Genomic DNA, 16,028 nt, shown 5'->3' with positions numbered 1-16,028 from the left:
CTCTATTCTTTAATTAAACATTTTTAACAGCTTTATTGAGGTGTAATTTATATGCCATAAAATTCACTTGTGTACAACTAAATGATTTTAATAAATTTGCATAGTTGTGAAATCATCACAATCCGTTTTTAGAATATTTCCGTCATTCCAAAGAGTTTCCTTATGCCCATTTGCGGTAAATTTGCATTCCCACTCTGATCCCCTGGATTGTTTCCACTTTTTAGCTATTATGAATAATGCTGCTGTGAACATTTGCATTGAAGTCTTTGCATAGATATATGTTTTCATTTCTCTTGGATAGATACCTAGGAGTGGAATTGCTGGTTCATGTGGTAAATTTGTTTACTTTTTAAGAAATTGCCAACTGTTTTACAATGTGGCTGCACCATTTTACCTTCTCACCAGCAGTGTGTGAGATTTCCAGTTCTCCCATCCTTGACAACACTTGTTATTGCCTTTTTTATTATAACCATTCAAGTGGGTATGCAGTCCTATCTCATTGTGATTTTAATTTGCATTTGACTAATGGCATTGAATGTTTTTTAATGTGCTTTTTAGCCATTTGTATATCTTTTTTGAAGATCACCACTCTTCCTGTCTCTGGTAAGCAGGGTACTTGCTGTGTGCTAAACTTCAGACAAGAAAAAAAAGTGAAGGGAAAAGTGAGACTTTTGCTACTGAGACTTTGACAGCCATAGAAGTAAGAAAGATAAAAATATTAGATATTGGATTAAACAGTTTCAAGTGAATACATCATAAGTGAGCAAGAGATAGGAAACACTTTGCTACCTGCCTTTCCTTTTTAGAAGGTTGGATCCCTGAAAGATCTTAAATGCTGCTTTTGTTTTATAAGGCTTGACATCCTAGCTTTGCTTCTAGTTATAGAGACTGACACATGGCAGACACTTTGGCTGCACGCTCCATGAAGATTCCTAGGAGAGTGGGGGCCAACTTTAGAATGTTATGTGGGCATTGGGGTACCTGTAGAGTAAGTGCTGATAAAGAACTTTAGGGGCAGATGCTCTTTGAAGGTTCAGATAGGTACATACATTCAGCATCATGGAAATTTTGCAGTAGTAGTAGCACTAACCACCAGAATAGGCTTCAATTTCTTGAAGTTATGAAGAAGGAAGAGGAGTACCCTTTACAGTAGGGTACTATGAAGGTTGCCAAGATAGGGATTGACTCATAGGGAACGTGTACTGGCCATAATTGTCAGAATGGGTCTCAAGAATTACTTTGACAGAAAGAATGAGTTGATACAGAAGTGCTGAGGTTTAGATCAAAGCTTCTTAAGTCCTTGCTTAAAGTGAGGATTGGTCCTTTAGGACTGAGTCATATCTGACCCTGTTGGGTGAGAGTCAACTGTGGAGAGAGGAAGGATGCAGAGGCTCTAAGTTATGACTACACCCAGTGTGAATGGCGACTGTAGTACAAAGTAGATCTTAGCTTCTATACTAGATGGTTGCTAAGGAAATATTTTGATGACTTATTGCCACATTTTCTTTTTAACCAGTACTGTTAATCACTACTTGGTATTTGATTATTTGGATTATATATCACATCCATTTGGTTAGCAAATCCAAATCTGATGTCATTTTTGAGACTAAAGACACTTTTATTCTCCTGTGTGCTTATGTTTTATAATAAGGAAATCTACTATCCTTATGTTAGTGGTGGTAGCACTGAACTAATCAAAGGGCTCAGTTCCATTACTTGTTAGCTATATAGGAAGTCAGCCTCCTGAAATGTAAAGTAGAAATAATAACCAGTCTTAGGGATTGTATTAGTCTGCTCAGGCTGCCATCACAAAATACCAAAGAAGGAGGGCTTAAACAACAGACATTTGTTTTTTCACAGTTCTGGAGGCTGGGAAGTGCAACATCAAGGTGCTTGCAAGGTAGGTTTTGTTCTGAGATCTCTTTTCTTGGCTTGTCGCAGCTGCCGTCTCAGCGTGTGTTCACATGACCTCTTCTTTGTGTGTGCATGGAGAAAGAGATTGTGAGAGGCAGAGAGAGCTTGAGCGCGTGCATGTGCCTGAGTGCAAGCTTTCTGGTGTCTCTTATAAGGGCCCTCTTTCCATCATGAGGGCCCCACCCTCCTGACCTTGTCTAACCCTAATTACCACCCAAAGGTCCCATTTCCAAGTACCATCACTTTGAGGGTTAGGGCTTCAACATATGAATTTTAGGGGGACACAAACCTATAGTCAGTAACACCTATTTCATGAGGTTATTGGAGAATCAAATAATAGCTAACATTTATTGAATGTGTGTTTTCTGCTAGCTGCTATTCTAGTACTTATGTTTCATTTGTTAATTACTCACAGTAACCTCAAGAATTTTAGATACTGTTATTTATCCCCATTTTATAGATGAAGAAACCTGAGGTTTAAAGAGGTAAAGTAAGTTGTTCAAGATCACACACACACACACACACACACACACTTTCTTTTTCCTCATACTTTTCTTAAATGTGACCCATTCATTAAGGCCCAGCTCAACTTTCTCCTTCTTTAGGAATTTTTTCCTGATTGCCTTCAACCTTGAGAGATTGATCTCTGATATGACTATTTTTTTAATTTAATTTAATTGAGGTCATAATAGTCTATAACATTGTGAAATTTCAGTCGTATATTACTATTTGTCAGTCACCTTATAAATGTGCCCCTTCATCGCTTGTGCCCACCCCCTAACCCCCTTCCACTCTGGTAACCACTAATCTGTTCTCTTTGTCCATGTGTTAGTTTATCTTCCACACATGAGTGAAATGATATGGTGTTTGTCTTTTTCTGTCTGGCTTATTTCACTTAACATGATACCCTCCAGATCTGTCTATGTTGTTGTGAATGGGACAATTTTGTCTTTTTTTATGGCTGAGTAGTATTTCATTGTGTATATATACCACATCTTCTTTAACCAGTCATCAGTTGATGGGCACTTGGGTTGCTTCCACTTCTTGGCTATAGTGAATAATGCTGCAATAAACATAGGGGTGCATAAGTCTCTTTGAATTGTTGATTTCAAGTTCTTTGGATACATACCCAGTAGTAGGATAGGTGGGTCGTGTGATATTTCTATTTTTAATTTTTTGAAAGATCTCCGTACTGTTTTCCATAGTGGCTGCACCAGTTTGCATTCCCACCAGCAGTGTATGAGGGTTCCCTTTTCTCCACATCCTCTCCAACATTTGTTATTTTTTGTCTTGGTAATTATATCCACTCTAATGGGCATAAGGTGATAACTTTGTGTAGTTTTGATTTGCATTTCCCTGATGATTAGTGATGTTGAACATCTTTCCATATGCCTATTGGCCGTCTGTATATCTTCTTTGGAAAAATGTCTGTTCGTATCCTCTGCCTTTTTTTTTTTTTTTTTTTTTGGTGAGGAAGATTGGCCCTGAGCTAACATGCATTACCAGTCTTCCTCTTTTTGGTGAGGAAGATTAGCCCTGAGCTAACATCTCTGCCCATCTTCCTTTATTTTGTATGTGGGATGCCACCACACCACGGCTTGATGAGCGGTACCTAGATCCACACCTGGGATCGGAACCTGTGAACTCTGGGCTGCCAAAGCAGAACATGTGAACCTGACCACTATGCCACCAGGCTGGCCCCCTCCTCTGCCCATTTTTTGATCAGGTTGTTTGTTTCTTTGTTGTTGAGTTGTGTGAGTTTTTTATATATTTTGGACATTAACCCCTTGTTGGATATATGATTTGCAAATATTTTCTCCCAGCTGGTGGGTTGTCTTCTCATTTTGATCCTGGTTCCTTTGCCTTGCAGAAGCTCTTAAATCTGATGAAGTCCCACTTGTTTATTTTTTCTTTTTTTCCCTTATCCAAGTAGACATGGTATTTGAAAAGATCCTTCTAAGACTGATGTCAAAGAGTGTACTGCCTATTTTCTTCTAGGAGTTTTATGGTTTCAGGTCTTACCTTCAAGTCTTTGATCCATTTTGAGTTAATTTTTGTGTATGGCAAAGGATAATGGTCTACTTTCATTCTTTTGCATGTGGCTGTACAGTTTTCCCAGCACCATTTATTGAAGACACTTTCCTTTCTCCATTGTATGTTTTTAGCTCCTTTGTCGAAGATTAGCTGTCCGTAGATGTGTGGTTTTATTTCTGGGCTTTCAGTTCTGTTCCATTGATCTGCGTGTCTCTTTTTGTACCAGTACCATGCTGTTTTGTTTACTATAGCTTTGTAGTATATTTTGAAGTCAGGGATTGCGATGCCTCCAGCTTTGTTCTTTTTTCTCAGGATTGCTGTAGTTATTCGGGGTCTTTTTTGGTGCATGTAAATTTTAGGATCCTTTATTCTATTTCCGTGAAAACGTCATTGGGGTTCTCATTGGGATTGCATTCAGTCTGTAGATTGCTTTAGGTAGTATGGACATTTTAACTATATTTATTTTTCCAATCCATGTGCATGGAATATCTTTCCATTTCTTTATGTCATCATCGATTTTTTTCAATAATATCTTATAGTTTTCTTTGGATAGGTTTTTCACCTCTTTGGTTAAATTTATTCCTAGATATTTTATTCTTTTTGTTGCAATTGTAAATGGTATTGTATTCTTGAGTTCTCTTTATGTTAGTTTGTTATTACAGTATAAAAATGCAACTGATTTTTGTATGTTGATTTTTACCCTGCAACTTTGCTGTAGTTGTTGATTATTTCTGATAGTTTTCCAATGGAATCTTTAAGGTTTTCTACATATAAAATCATGTCATCTGCAAACAGCAAGAGTTTCGTTTCTTCCTTGCCTATTTGGATTCCTTTTATTTATTTTTCTTGCCTAATTGCTCTGGCCAAAACCTCCAGTACTATGTTGAATAAGAATGGTGAGAGTAGGCACCCTTGTCTTGTTCCTGTTTTCAAGGGATGGCTTTCAGTTTTTCCCCATCGAGTATGATGTTGGCTGTGTGTTTGTCATATGTGGCCTTTATTATATTGAGGTACTTTCCTTCTATACCCACTTTATAGAGCATTTTTATCATAAATGGATGTTGGATCTTCTCAAATGCTGTCTCTGAGTCTGTTGAGATAATCATGTGGTTTTTATTCCTCATTTTGTTAATGTGGTGTATCACATTGATTGATTTGTGGATGTGAACCATCCCTGCATCCCTGGTATCAATCCTTGATCATGGTCTATGATCTTTTTAATGCATTGCTATATTTGGTTTGCCAATATTTTGTTGAGGAGTTTTGCATCTATGTTCATCAGAGATATTGCCTGTAATTTTCCTTCTTTGTGTTGTTCTTGTCTGGCTTTGGTATCAGGGTGATGTTGGTCTTGTAGAATGTGTTAGGAAGTGTTCCATCTTCCTCTATTTTTTGGAATAGTTTGAGAAGGAGAGGTATTAAATCTTCTGTGAATGTTTGGTAGAATTCTCCAGAGAAGCTATCTGGTCCTGGACTTTTATTTTTTGGGAAGTTTTGATTACTGTTTCAATCTCTTTACTTGTGATTTGTCTATTCAGATTCTCTATTTCTTCTTGATTCAGCTTTGGGACGTTGTATGAGTGTAAGAATTTAACCATTTCTTCTAGATTGTCCAGTTTGTTGGCATATAGTTTTTCATAATATTCTCTTATAATCCTTTGTATTTCTGTGGTATCCATTGTAATTTCTTCTCTTTCATTTCTAATTTTTGTGTGTGTGTGTGTGAGGAAGATCAGCCCTGAGCTAACATCCATGCCAATCCTCCTCCTTGTGCTGAGGAAGACTGGCCCTGAGCTAACATCTATTGCCACTCCTCCTCCTTTTTTTTTCCCCTTTTCCTCCCCAAAGCCCCAGTAGATAGTTGTATGTCATAGTTGCACATCCTTCTAGTTGCTGTATGTGGGACGCTGCCTCAGCATGGCTGGACAAGCAGTGTGTCAGTGCGCGCTCGGGATCCGAACCCAAGCTGCCAGTAGCGCAGCGCACGCACTTATCCGCTAAGCCACGGGGCCGGCCCCTTCATTTCTAATTTTTTTTTTTTATTTGAGCCTTCTCTCTTTTTTTCTTAGTGAGTAGGCTAAGGCTTTGTCAATTTTGTTTATCTTCTGAAAGAACCAGCTCTTAGTTTCATTGATCCTGTCTGGTTTTTTTGATTTAAATTTCATTTATTTCTGCTCTAATTTTATTTCCCTCCTTCCACTGGCTCTGGGCTTTGTTTGTTCTTCTTTTTCTAATTCCATTAGGTGTAGTTTAAGGTTGCTTATTTGAGATTTTTCTTGTTTGTTAAGGTGGACCTGTATTGCTATGAATTTCCCTCTTAGGACTGCATTTCCTGTATCCCATATGAATTAGTATGGTGTATTTTCATTTTCATTTGTCTCCAAATTTTTTTTTTATTTCTCCTTTAATTTCTTCAATGATCTATTGGTTGTTCAGTAGCATATTGTTTAGTCTCTACATATTTGTCAGCTTCCCAGCTTTTTTCTTATAGTTGATTTCTAGTTTCGTAGCTTTGTGTTCAGAGAAGATGCTTCATATGATTTCAATCTTCTTAAATTTATTGAGGCTTGCCTTGTTTCCCAACATATGGTCTATCCTTGAGAATGATACATGTGCACTTGAGAAGAATATGTATTCTGCTGTAGTTGGATGGTGTATTATCTATATATATCTATTAAGACCATCTCATCTAGTTTTTTGTTTAAATCCGTTATTTCCTTGTTGACTTTCTGTCTGGATGATCTATCCATTGATGTAAGTGGGTGTTAAGGTCCCCTACTATAATTGTGTTGTTGTTAATATCTCCTTTTAGCTTTGTTAATAGTTGCTTTTATGTACTTTGGTGCTTCTGTGTTGGGTGCATATATATTTATAAGTGTTACGTCTTCTTGGTGGAGTGTCCCTTTTATTATTATATACTGCCCTTCTTTGTCTCTCATTTTCTTTTTATCTTGAAGTCTACTTTGTCTGATATAAGTATGGTAATACCTGCTTTCTTTTGTTTGCCATTAGCTTGGAGTATCATCTTCCATCCCTTAACTCTGAGCCTGTGTTTGTCTTTAGAGCTCAGATGTGTTTCCTGGAGACAGCATATTTTTGGATCTTATTTTTTAATCCATCCAGCCACTCTGTGTCTTTTGATTGGAGAATTCAATCCATTTACATTTAGAGTGCTTATTGATATATGAAGGCTTAATGCTGCCATTTTATCACTCATTTTCTGGTTGTTCTGCATTTCCCTTGTTCTCGTCCTGTGTATTTCAGACTACCAATTCACTTTGGTAGTTCTCTATGGTGGTTTTCTTAGTTTTCTCTTTATAGGTCATTTATGTCTCTGTTCTGATTATTTTTTGGGGGGTTACCATGAGGTTTGTATAAAAAATCCCGTAGATGAGACAATCCATTTTCTGATAACCTCTTATTTCCTTAGATTAAGCCAATTCCATCCCTTTCCTCTTCCTCTTCTAAGTTATTATTGTCACAACTTATTCCATCCTGTATTGTGAGCTTGTGGTTAAAATGACAGGATTATCATTATTTTTGATGTTTTACTTCCCTTTATCTTTAATGTTATTATTAAGTGTTTGCTAACCTGTTCTGATAGAGAGCTGCAATTTCTTGACTTTGTCCACCTATTTATCTCCTTGCTCAAGGCTTTGTAAACCCTTTCTTTTTTTTTTTTTTTTCCAGCTATGAGGGCCATCTTGATCATTTCTTGTAGGGGGGTTTTGTGGCAATGAATTCTCTTAGCTTTTGTTTATCTGGTAAAGTTTTATTTCTCCATTTTATCTGAAGGATATTTTTGCTGGGTAGAGTATTCTTGGCTGAATGTTTTTGTCTTTCAGAATTTTGAATATATCATTCCACTCTCTCCTAGCCTGTAAGGTTTCTGCTGAGAAATCTGCTGGAAGCCTGGTAGGCGTTCCTTTGTAAGTTATTTTCTTCGACCTTGCTGCCCTTAATATTTTATCTTTGTCGTTGTCTTTTGTCAGCTTTACTACTATATGCCTTGGAGAAGGTCTTTTTACATTGACATAATCTGGAGTTCTATTAGCTTCTTTCTCGTATTTCCAGCTCCTTCACCAGGTTTGTGAAGTTCTCAGCTGTTATTTCTTTGAACAAGTTTTCTGCTCCATTCTCCTTCTCTTCTTCCTCTGGAATACCTGTAATCCTTATGTTGCATTTACTAATTGAGTTGGATATTTCTTGGAGAATTTCTTCATTTCTTTTTAGTCTTAGTTCTCTTTCCTCCTCCCTCTGAAGCATTTCTATATTTCTGTCCTCCAGAATGCTGATTCCCTCCTCCATAATATCAGCTGTTACTCAGGGAGTCCAGATTTTTCTTTATCTCATCCATTGTGTTTTTCATCTCCAACATTTCTGAATGGTTTTTATTTATGGTTTCAATCTCTTTTGTGAAGAATTCCCCCTGTTCATTAATTTTGTTTCTGAATTTCATTGAACTTTCTGTCTGTAATTTTTTTGCAACTCATTGAGTTTTTTTATGATAGCTGTTTTGAATTCTCTGTCATTTAGATTATAAATTTCTGTGCCTTCAGGATTGATTTCTGGGTGCTTGTCATTTTCCTTCTGGTCTGGAGTATTAATATATTTCTTCATACTGTTTGATGGCAAGAATTTGTGCTTCCGCATAGTGATTAGTGTCTGGTCGCAGCTTCCACCTGCCAGCACTGGGTAGGGGTCAAGAGCTGTGTATTCTGAGCTTGCTGCAACCCTGGCTCTCTCGCTCACAGCTGCTGCTTTTCTATCATGTGCACAGGCACTCTGGCCAACCAGCTGAGCTGCAGTGGTGGGTTGGGGAACAGGTGCTTTCCTTCATCCATGATCCCAGGGGCATTTTTGCTCTGCCCTCGATCTCTGCTCTCCTGGGGTGCTGGCTGGGAAGACACTCCTGCGATAGGTTAGCCACCTCTGTGTGGGGCTTTCCCATGGGCTTTGAGGGAACTTGGGGAGCAAAGGTGTTCCCACAGAGGGCCACCCTTCCCCCCTCTCCTCTCAGAGCCGCACAGGGTCCCACGCCCTGGGTCACTGCCATTGGGGGAAGGAGAGGAGATCCCCTTACCTCCTTCCACTTCCTCTGGGGATTCAGCACCTTCACTTTCAGATGTGTGGCTGCGTGGGTCTCTCAGATGTCTTTTGTGTTGTGTGAATGTCCTCTGTTGGTATATGAATGTCCTTTTCATTGTATCTTAGGAGCAAGAGTCTAAGGGAAGAGGTCACTCTGCCATGACACTGATGTCCCACTGATGCAACTTTTTAATAGCATTACTTGCCTGTACCATTCTCACTTAGCCTGTTCTTTTATGCTGCTGTTATTCAACTTTGTGTAACTTAACCGAAGTAAATTGTAAGCATTTCACTCCCATGGGCCATGACTTTTATTTCCTGCATTTAGAATATATTTAGTACCTAATTGTTAGTAAGGGTGATTAAATGTGAACATGGAGAAACCTCAAATCAAGGTAACAGCTTAATTTGTAAAAATGAAAGAAAATTGTAAATATGTCTGAATTAGGGTAAGTTTATAAATGGTTTGTGGAAAGCAGAAGAGATACCAGAGTTTTAATATATGGCTTCTTTTAATATTACATTAGCTGTCAGAAAGAATATATACCATGTCTAGAAATTATTACCTTAATTTTCAAAGTTAGAAAGTTTGGAGAATTAAGCTCAGTATGTCCTTATCATTCTTTATTTCTTCTGCTACTTGTGGCCATGCTGTACATTAGACTTTACAGAAGAGGAATTGTGCTGGGATTTGTTTTTATTTTGAGTTTTGAAAAGCACCTGAAGTAAGTTGAATCTTACTGAATTAAATGGTAAAAGTGGCCTTGTGTGAAAGATATTAATTTTTCACCTGTCCTCTATAATGGTTCAGGACACTTGGAAAACAGACAACATCTTGTGCCGTAAAAGAAAGATAATTAATTGACCAAATATAGGCTGTCCTATGTCTCTATCCTTATACTCATTTTTTCCCCCCGGACAAGTTTGTTTGGGAAGGTAAAATACAGAATATTGGGAATGCTTTTGACTAGAATGTATGAGTAATGAAGTAGAATTGCAAATTATGGTTCTGATTTGCTTGACTGTCAATATGACAGAGATTATAATACTTGAAAGTTGATTCTTGAAAGTTGACTTCTTTAAGTAATGAGTAAAACCCCAAATCTGCATGTACAATGTAGTGGTCCTTATCTTAGGGAGAGATTTAGAGTAGTTTTATAGCGCTCTGTGTTATAGATGCTGTGCCAGGGACTTTCATAAGGTGTATAATTTAATCATCACTATGACTCTCTGAGGTAAGGTAAGCATTGTCTTGATACTCTTATGAGGAATGAAACACAGATTAATTATATAACTTGACCAAAGTAATATGTCTGGTAAGTGGTGGAATCAGAAGTTGAACCTAGGCTTGTTTGACTTAGAATTCAATAGTAATGATGTTGATGATGGTGTTAGTAATAATAGTTAACATTTGTTTTATTGCCTTACATGTAATCTCTAATGTAATCTTTCAAACGATATTATGAAAGAGTTACATCAAACAGTTGAGGAATCTGAGACTCAGAAAGGTTAGGTGATGTGCCCAAGGTCCTACAAAGAAGTACTGGAGCCTGGTGTAGTGCCTGTCTATGGGTTCCCCAAGGTCTGTACACTAAAGGATGCTACCACGATCTACAGCTGGTCCCGTGTCCCTTATACTCGCTTGATTCTAGCATGGGCTTCAAGAATAGGAACACATGTAGTTTGCTGATATCTATCAAATCTATATATTCAAATACATTTCATCATAAACTTGTTTATCAACTAAAAATTATCCACTTCATGTAGACAAACTACTTTATCAATTAAAAATTATTCTGGTCTATATTCATATATCTCCTTTCTAATGAAAATAGTATTTGAAATCAATTACTGAAGAACTGATACAGATTTTAACTTGTTGCTTATCATCTTTGCTTATGTAACATTGTTGATGGATTTTAAGATATTTCTGAAAACTGCTATGTGAATTATAATCATAGAAACAGAGTGATAGTAGCAAAAATCAAAAATGAAATCAAATTTTCTTTTTGATATGAAATATTTTTGGTTTAATTCTTTTGTACATCCTTTTCCAGATCATTCTCATCTGAGTTGCTACCGACCCAAAGAATATAAGGTATGTAGTATAAATTAAAGAACAATAATTGTCCTAGCTTTCATATAAGAGCATAAGTACATTTCTTATATGTATAGTCAGAGATTATCATATTCATTTAGTCAAGAAAATGCATAAGCAATAATTGACATATTATGCAATGGCATTATTTTGGCTATGTTGTCAAGTGGTGGTATAAACTTCATTGAATGTCTTCCTGCAGGTGTTTTGTGGCTTTTGATTATCCATTTGGATTAATTATTTATTGAATAATTAGTGTATATTTTATATATATACACTGTTATGCAATTATTCTCTGAATAATTAGAGGAATTTGTTGTTACTTTTGGTGGTACCTCACACAGTAGTATTTCTAAATTTCAGTCATTCATAGAGCACCCTCATAATTTTTGCATCTGCATGCAATTTATGCTATTTTCTTTAAATTCACCTTCTTTTTATTTATCTTGCCAGTATAAGTGAAAAATCAGTATCACATGCTTTAAATGGATGATAGTCTTAAAAAATACAGTGAAAATAAAACAATGTTACTAAAATCTGGCTAGATAACTGTTGTTTTCCAAAGGCTCTGAGGCATGTTCTCTATTTCTTAAAATGAGATAAGCAATGATAGAGAGGTGTAAGAGACATACCAATAGCTAACTGAAGATTTCTGATTGAAAGAGAATTGAAAAGAAAAATACATTTTCCTTTGTGATTCAGTGTTGTTTAGTGTATATCCATGTACCATGCAAAATAATCTTGTGTATCATCTAAAATCATTTTGGGTACCATATTAAATTATCTGCCATAACACTAGTAGTTCATCTTCTACATTTTGAGAAGCACTGCCTCAGAGTTTGTCTTTTCTGTCCCTAAGTGAAAGCTTCTTAATAAGAAGTGTCCTTATATTTGGGAAAACAAAACAAAGAGCATAATTTTCCTTATAATACCTTTGTTTATTTACTTGAAAACAATATATTTTGTACTTAACTGACACTGAATAGCATACTACTGTGCCTTGCTTTGAGTGTCATAAAAGAAATATGAACAGTTAGGTAACGAGTCAAGGCACCATGTGACTAAGGGCTCAAATCTACCGTTGTGTCTTAATCAACCAGGTGAAACTTTATAAAAATTCATTCCAGGCCTACTAAATTGAAATTGTTGAGAATAGAGACTGGAAATTTTTATTTTTAACAAGTTTCCAGGTGATTCTTATGGAGCTGTCCTGCCATCTATTGAAGGATTGGCATTTGAGAACCATTAGTGTAGACTACGAATATAGCACTTACGTAGATAGAACTGTTCCTTGTGTAGTGTGTATAGTGTTTGTGTAGGGTTGTGCCCTTGTTTAAGGCTGTCCCTGGAGGAGTGTGGCCCTGGCATAATTCACCTGGTACTGACCCACCCTATAATGTGGAATTTACTCAAACATTTGCGCACATACATGCACACTGATGTGTGTAATATATATGCTCTTGCACACACACGCATGCATTGCACACACACACATACACATGCACACACGCACATGTCAAAAAGTATAATGTTCAGTGTCTTGCATGGGGTGCAGGGAAGCCACCTTAGTTGTCCTACCTGAAGGACAAGCCTGTCTTTGTACATTTCTTTCAAGTCATGCTTCACAATTTATAATGTTATATTTATTTTTATCTTTGTTTAAAGTCTCCCTGCTTTACTAATCTATAAGTTCCAGGATGGCAAGGACCTTATTGATCTTGCTTATTGGTAATTGCTAGCATATTGTCTGACATACAGTGTGGATTCCTAAAATATGTATATTGTGTGAGTGGATTATGAAGAAAAAACGAGTAAACCAAATATATAAAAGTACAGAGTGGAGAGAAAGGGATAACGTTTATAGGACACTAATTTTTATCCTAAGCTAACAATAATCGAGCTCTACATTGGCTGGTCCATTTAAAGATAGGTGTATATATTTGGAATCCTCTTTTCCAAATGAATTCTTTTAAAGAACTGCACTTCTATCCATCTTTAATGTCCCCCCACCCTCACCTCTGGATTCTTCACTTTTAGAGTTAGAGTAGAAGTTGATCATTCACACTGCCCTTGTGAGGCAGTGGGTGGTAAATGAACTGACAGGGTTATCTTTGTAGTGAAGAGGTAGACTTTCATAGAAGCACATGTGCAGCATTGAACAGTGCTGTCTTTTCTGTGGAAGGAATAAAGGATTGTTTTCCTACAGGCATATAGTAGCTGGTTAATAAATATTCAGGTAGTGGAACTCTGTATGATTTCTACAAGGAAAAGAGTTATGAAGCTAGGAGTGCTTGCAAAAAATTTTCTAGAAAATTGGGACTTTGCCTGAGTTCTTTTGAAGGATATATTTTGCATAGGCAAGAGAAGAGAGAGGAGTGTCTTCAGAAGGAAAGCAACTTGAAAAAGTCTTGGAGTTTGGAATAAGTACAATGTCCTGGGAGAAAAGAAAAACTACTGGTCTTGCTTGAGTGGAGGGTGTATATTGAGGAGTAATGGATACTTAGCATCCTATTTTTTCTAATTCTTTATACCTATTATATCTGCTTCTTCTCTCTTGAAGATTTCTAGTTGCTTGGTCATTATCTGTTGTTTTGACCAAATTCAACTCTCTTCAGTCTGGATGTATTATAACCAGCTGTTCTAGAAATACACATATTCTTCTACTCTCACTTCTTTCTGTTCTGCCATTACTCCACCCGGAATCGTTGGCTTCTGCTCTCCCATATGTGTAGTTCCATAAGCCTTGTGTATAACAGGCCTTCATTTAATACATTGGTTCTCAGTGGGGATTGTACCATCCTCATGGTGGCATTTAGACATTTATGGGGACATTTTGTTATTACAGTCATTTAGGGGACGTGCTCTTGATATTTAATGAGTAGGATCCTAGATATTCTACAGAGAGTGGGACAGTTCCAATGAAGAAATCTCATGTCCCACATGGCTTTCAGCTATCTCACCAACCATTATGGAGGTGAAAAACATGTTTATAATTATTAGGACCAGTCTAACTCTACATAAAACACAGTATTTTAGGTTGTTTTAAGATACACCATATATTAAAGGAATACAGGTATAATACAGAGATTATACTTTTTTTTTTTTTTAAATATGTGGTGTAGGGGCCAGCCCGGTGGCATAGTGGTTAAGTTCGTACACTCTGCTTCAGTGGCCCGGGGTTCATGGGTTCGGATCCTGGGCCAGACCTACACACTGCTCATCAAGCCATCCTGAGGCTGCGTCCCACGCAGAAGAACTAGAAGGACCTACAACTAGGATATACAACCATCTACTGGCGCTTTGGGGAGAAAAAAGAAAAAGAGGAAGATTGGCAACAGATGTTAGCTCAGGGCCAGTCTTCCTAAAGAAAAAAAGGTTTTGGGCCTGAGAGCTATTTTATAGACATAGGCTCTTAAGGGCCAGGTTCTTGATATCTTAGGCAATGCAATTCTCTCAAAAATAAAATAGGCTTCTCATTTATTTGCCTCCAGTCAGTTGAATGTGTTAGTAAATACACCCAAAGTTTTTTTTTTCTAAATGTAATTCTAAAGTCTGATTTATTTCTTTGGTTCTTATGCTTTTTAACGGCACTTACCTTGGGGCCATTTAAAGTAGGCTTGGACTGGAAGCAACCCCCTCAATCTGATCTTTGTTTTAGGATTTAGTTTCTCTGTTTAAAAAGTCTTAATGGGCCTTTGTTGCTCAAAGCCTTTTTTTGTCTTAACCTTATACCTTTTGGGGTCCACAAGTAGTTGGCTTTCACTTTTCCTGACCCTGAGAGCCCCTCAATTACCAGACTCTTTCTATACTATATTATCATTTCTGCTCTCAAACTAGTCAGTTCTTTCCTGAACTCATCACTTTCTTGAAACCTCGTGCCAAATACAAGTAAAAACCAATACACACTACTTCTCTTGTCCTTGCCAGCTATTTTCCTAGAGATATAAGCTTGAAAGTTATGTGGTCTATCTTCCAAGCTGTTACAGGTCACAGTTTTATTAAATATTTTGCCACTGCATTACGTGGGTCTTAAATTTTCCATCCCCAAATATCTATTCCTTTGCTTCTTGCACCCGAGTGATAAGCCAGTGCATATTTAGATTTATGTTAAAGCCAGTACAGTAAGATACCGATTTCTGAATTGGTTGAGGTAATGCTATCTGCTATAGAAATAAACGTCCAAACTTCAGAAGGTTAATATAATAGAAAAATAGTTTTTATTCACATAATAGCTGAATTTAGGGTGCTTTTGCTCTGCGTGCTATTTTCTCCTTGCAGTGACCCGTCTTATGACTTTGCCTTGCCCTAGACCTTTGCTGCCCTCTTCACATGGTGGAGAATGAAGGAGGATGTGGAGAAGGCATATGTGTTTCTTAAAAGCCTTGGCCTGAATTGACACATAGTATTCTTGCCTACACTCTATTGCCAAGAACTAATCACATGGCCACATCTAGATGCAAGGATTGCTTCTCAACGATAAGTCTACTCTGGAGGAGGAAAAGATGAATTGTGGTGGAAAGCTAGCCATTCTTGTCACACCTAGAATGCCTTGTCCCTCCCCACTCCCAGGTTATCTCTTCCCCTTTAAGAAAGATGATGTGACTGAAACTCTATTAGGTTGGAAATAAAAATTTAGCAAAATTATCTCTGCCCTCTTGGATTTTTCAATGAGGGAGACAGATATTAACAAAATTACAAAATCCTATACTTGGAACTGTGATCAGTATCATGGGGGACATGCACATTAGCTTGGACATTTTATACTAAGAGGATTTGATCTGGTGAAGGAGAATGAAAAAAGTATCTTGAGGGTTAGTGGTTGCTCTTGAGCTCTGAAGGTAAATAGGACTTTACTACATAAAAAGGAGGGAGAACATGTGCAGGAGAAAAGGGG

General features: G+C 37.2%; 1 protein-coding gene across 5 annotated transcripts in view; it reads left to right on the top strand.

Moving 5' to 3' along the window:
- Nucleotides 1–16,028, top strand: part of SPATA6 (spermatogenesis associated 6) — a 138,745-nt gene that overhangs the window by 60,538 nt on the left and 62,179 nt on the right. For all 5 annotated transcript variants that reach the window (XM_058552359.1, XM_058552357.1, XM_058552355.1 and 2 more), the window contains one exon: nt 11,094–11,134. In XM_058552359.1, the coding sequence (XP_058408342.1) occupies nt 11,094–11,134 (41 nt within the window). The remainder of the gene's footprint in view (nt 1–11,093; nt 11,135–16,028) is intronic.

The sequence above is a fragment of the Diceros bicornis genome, chromosome 13 (genome assembly GCF_020826845.1).
Source record: "Diceros bicornis minor isolate mBicDic1 chromosome 13, mDicBic1.mat.cur, whole genome shotgun sequence".
NCBI lineage: Eukaryota > Metazoa > Chordata > Mammalia > Perissodactyla > Rhinocerotidae > Diceros > Diceros bicornis.
This window is presented reverse-complemented; position numbering and strand designations above follow the sequence as displayed.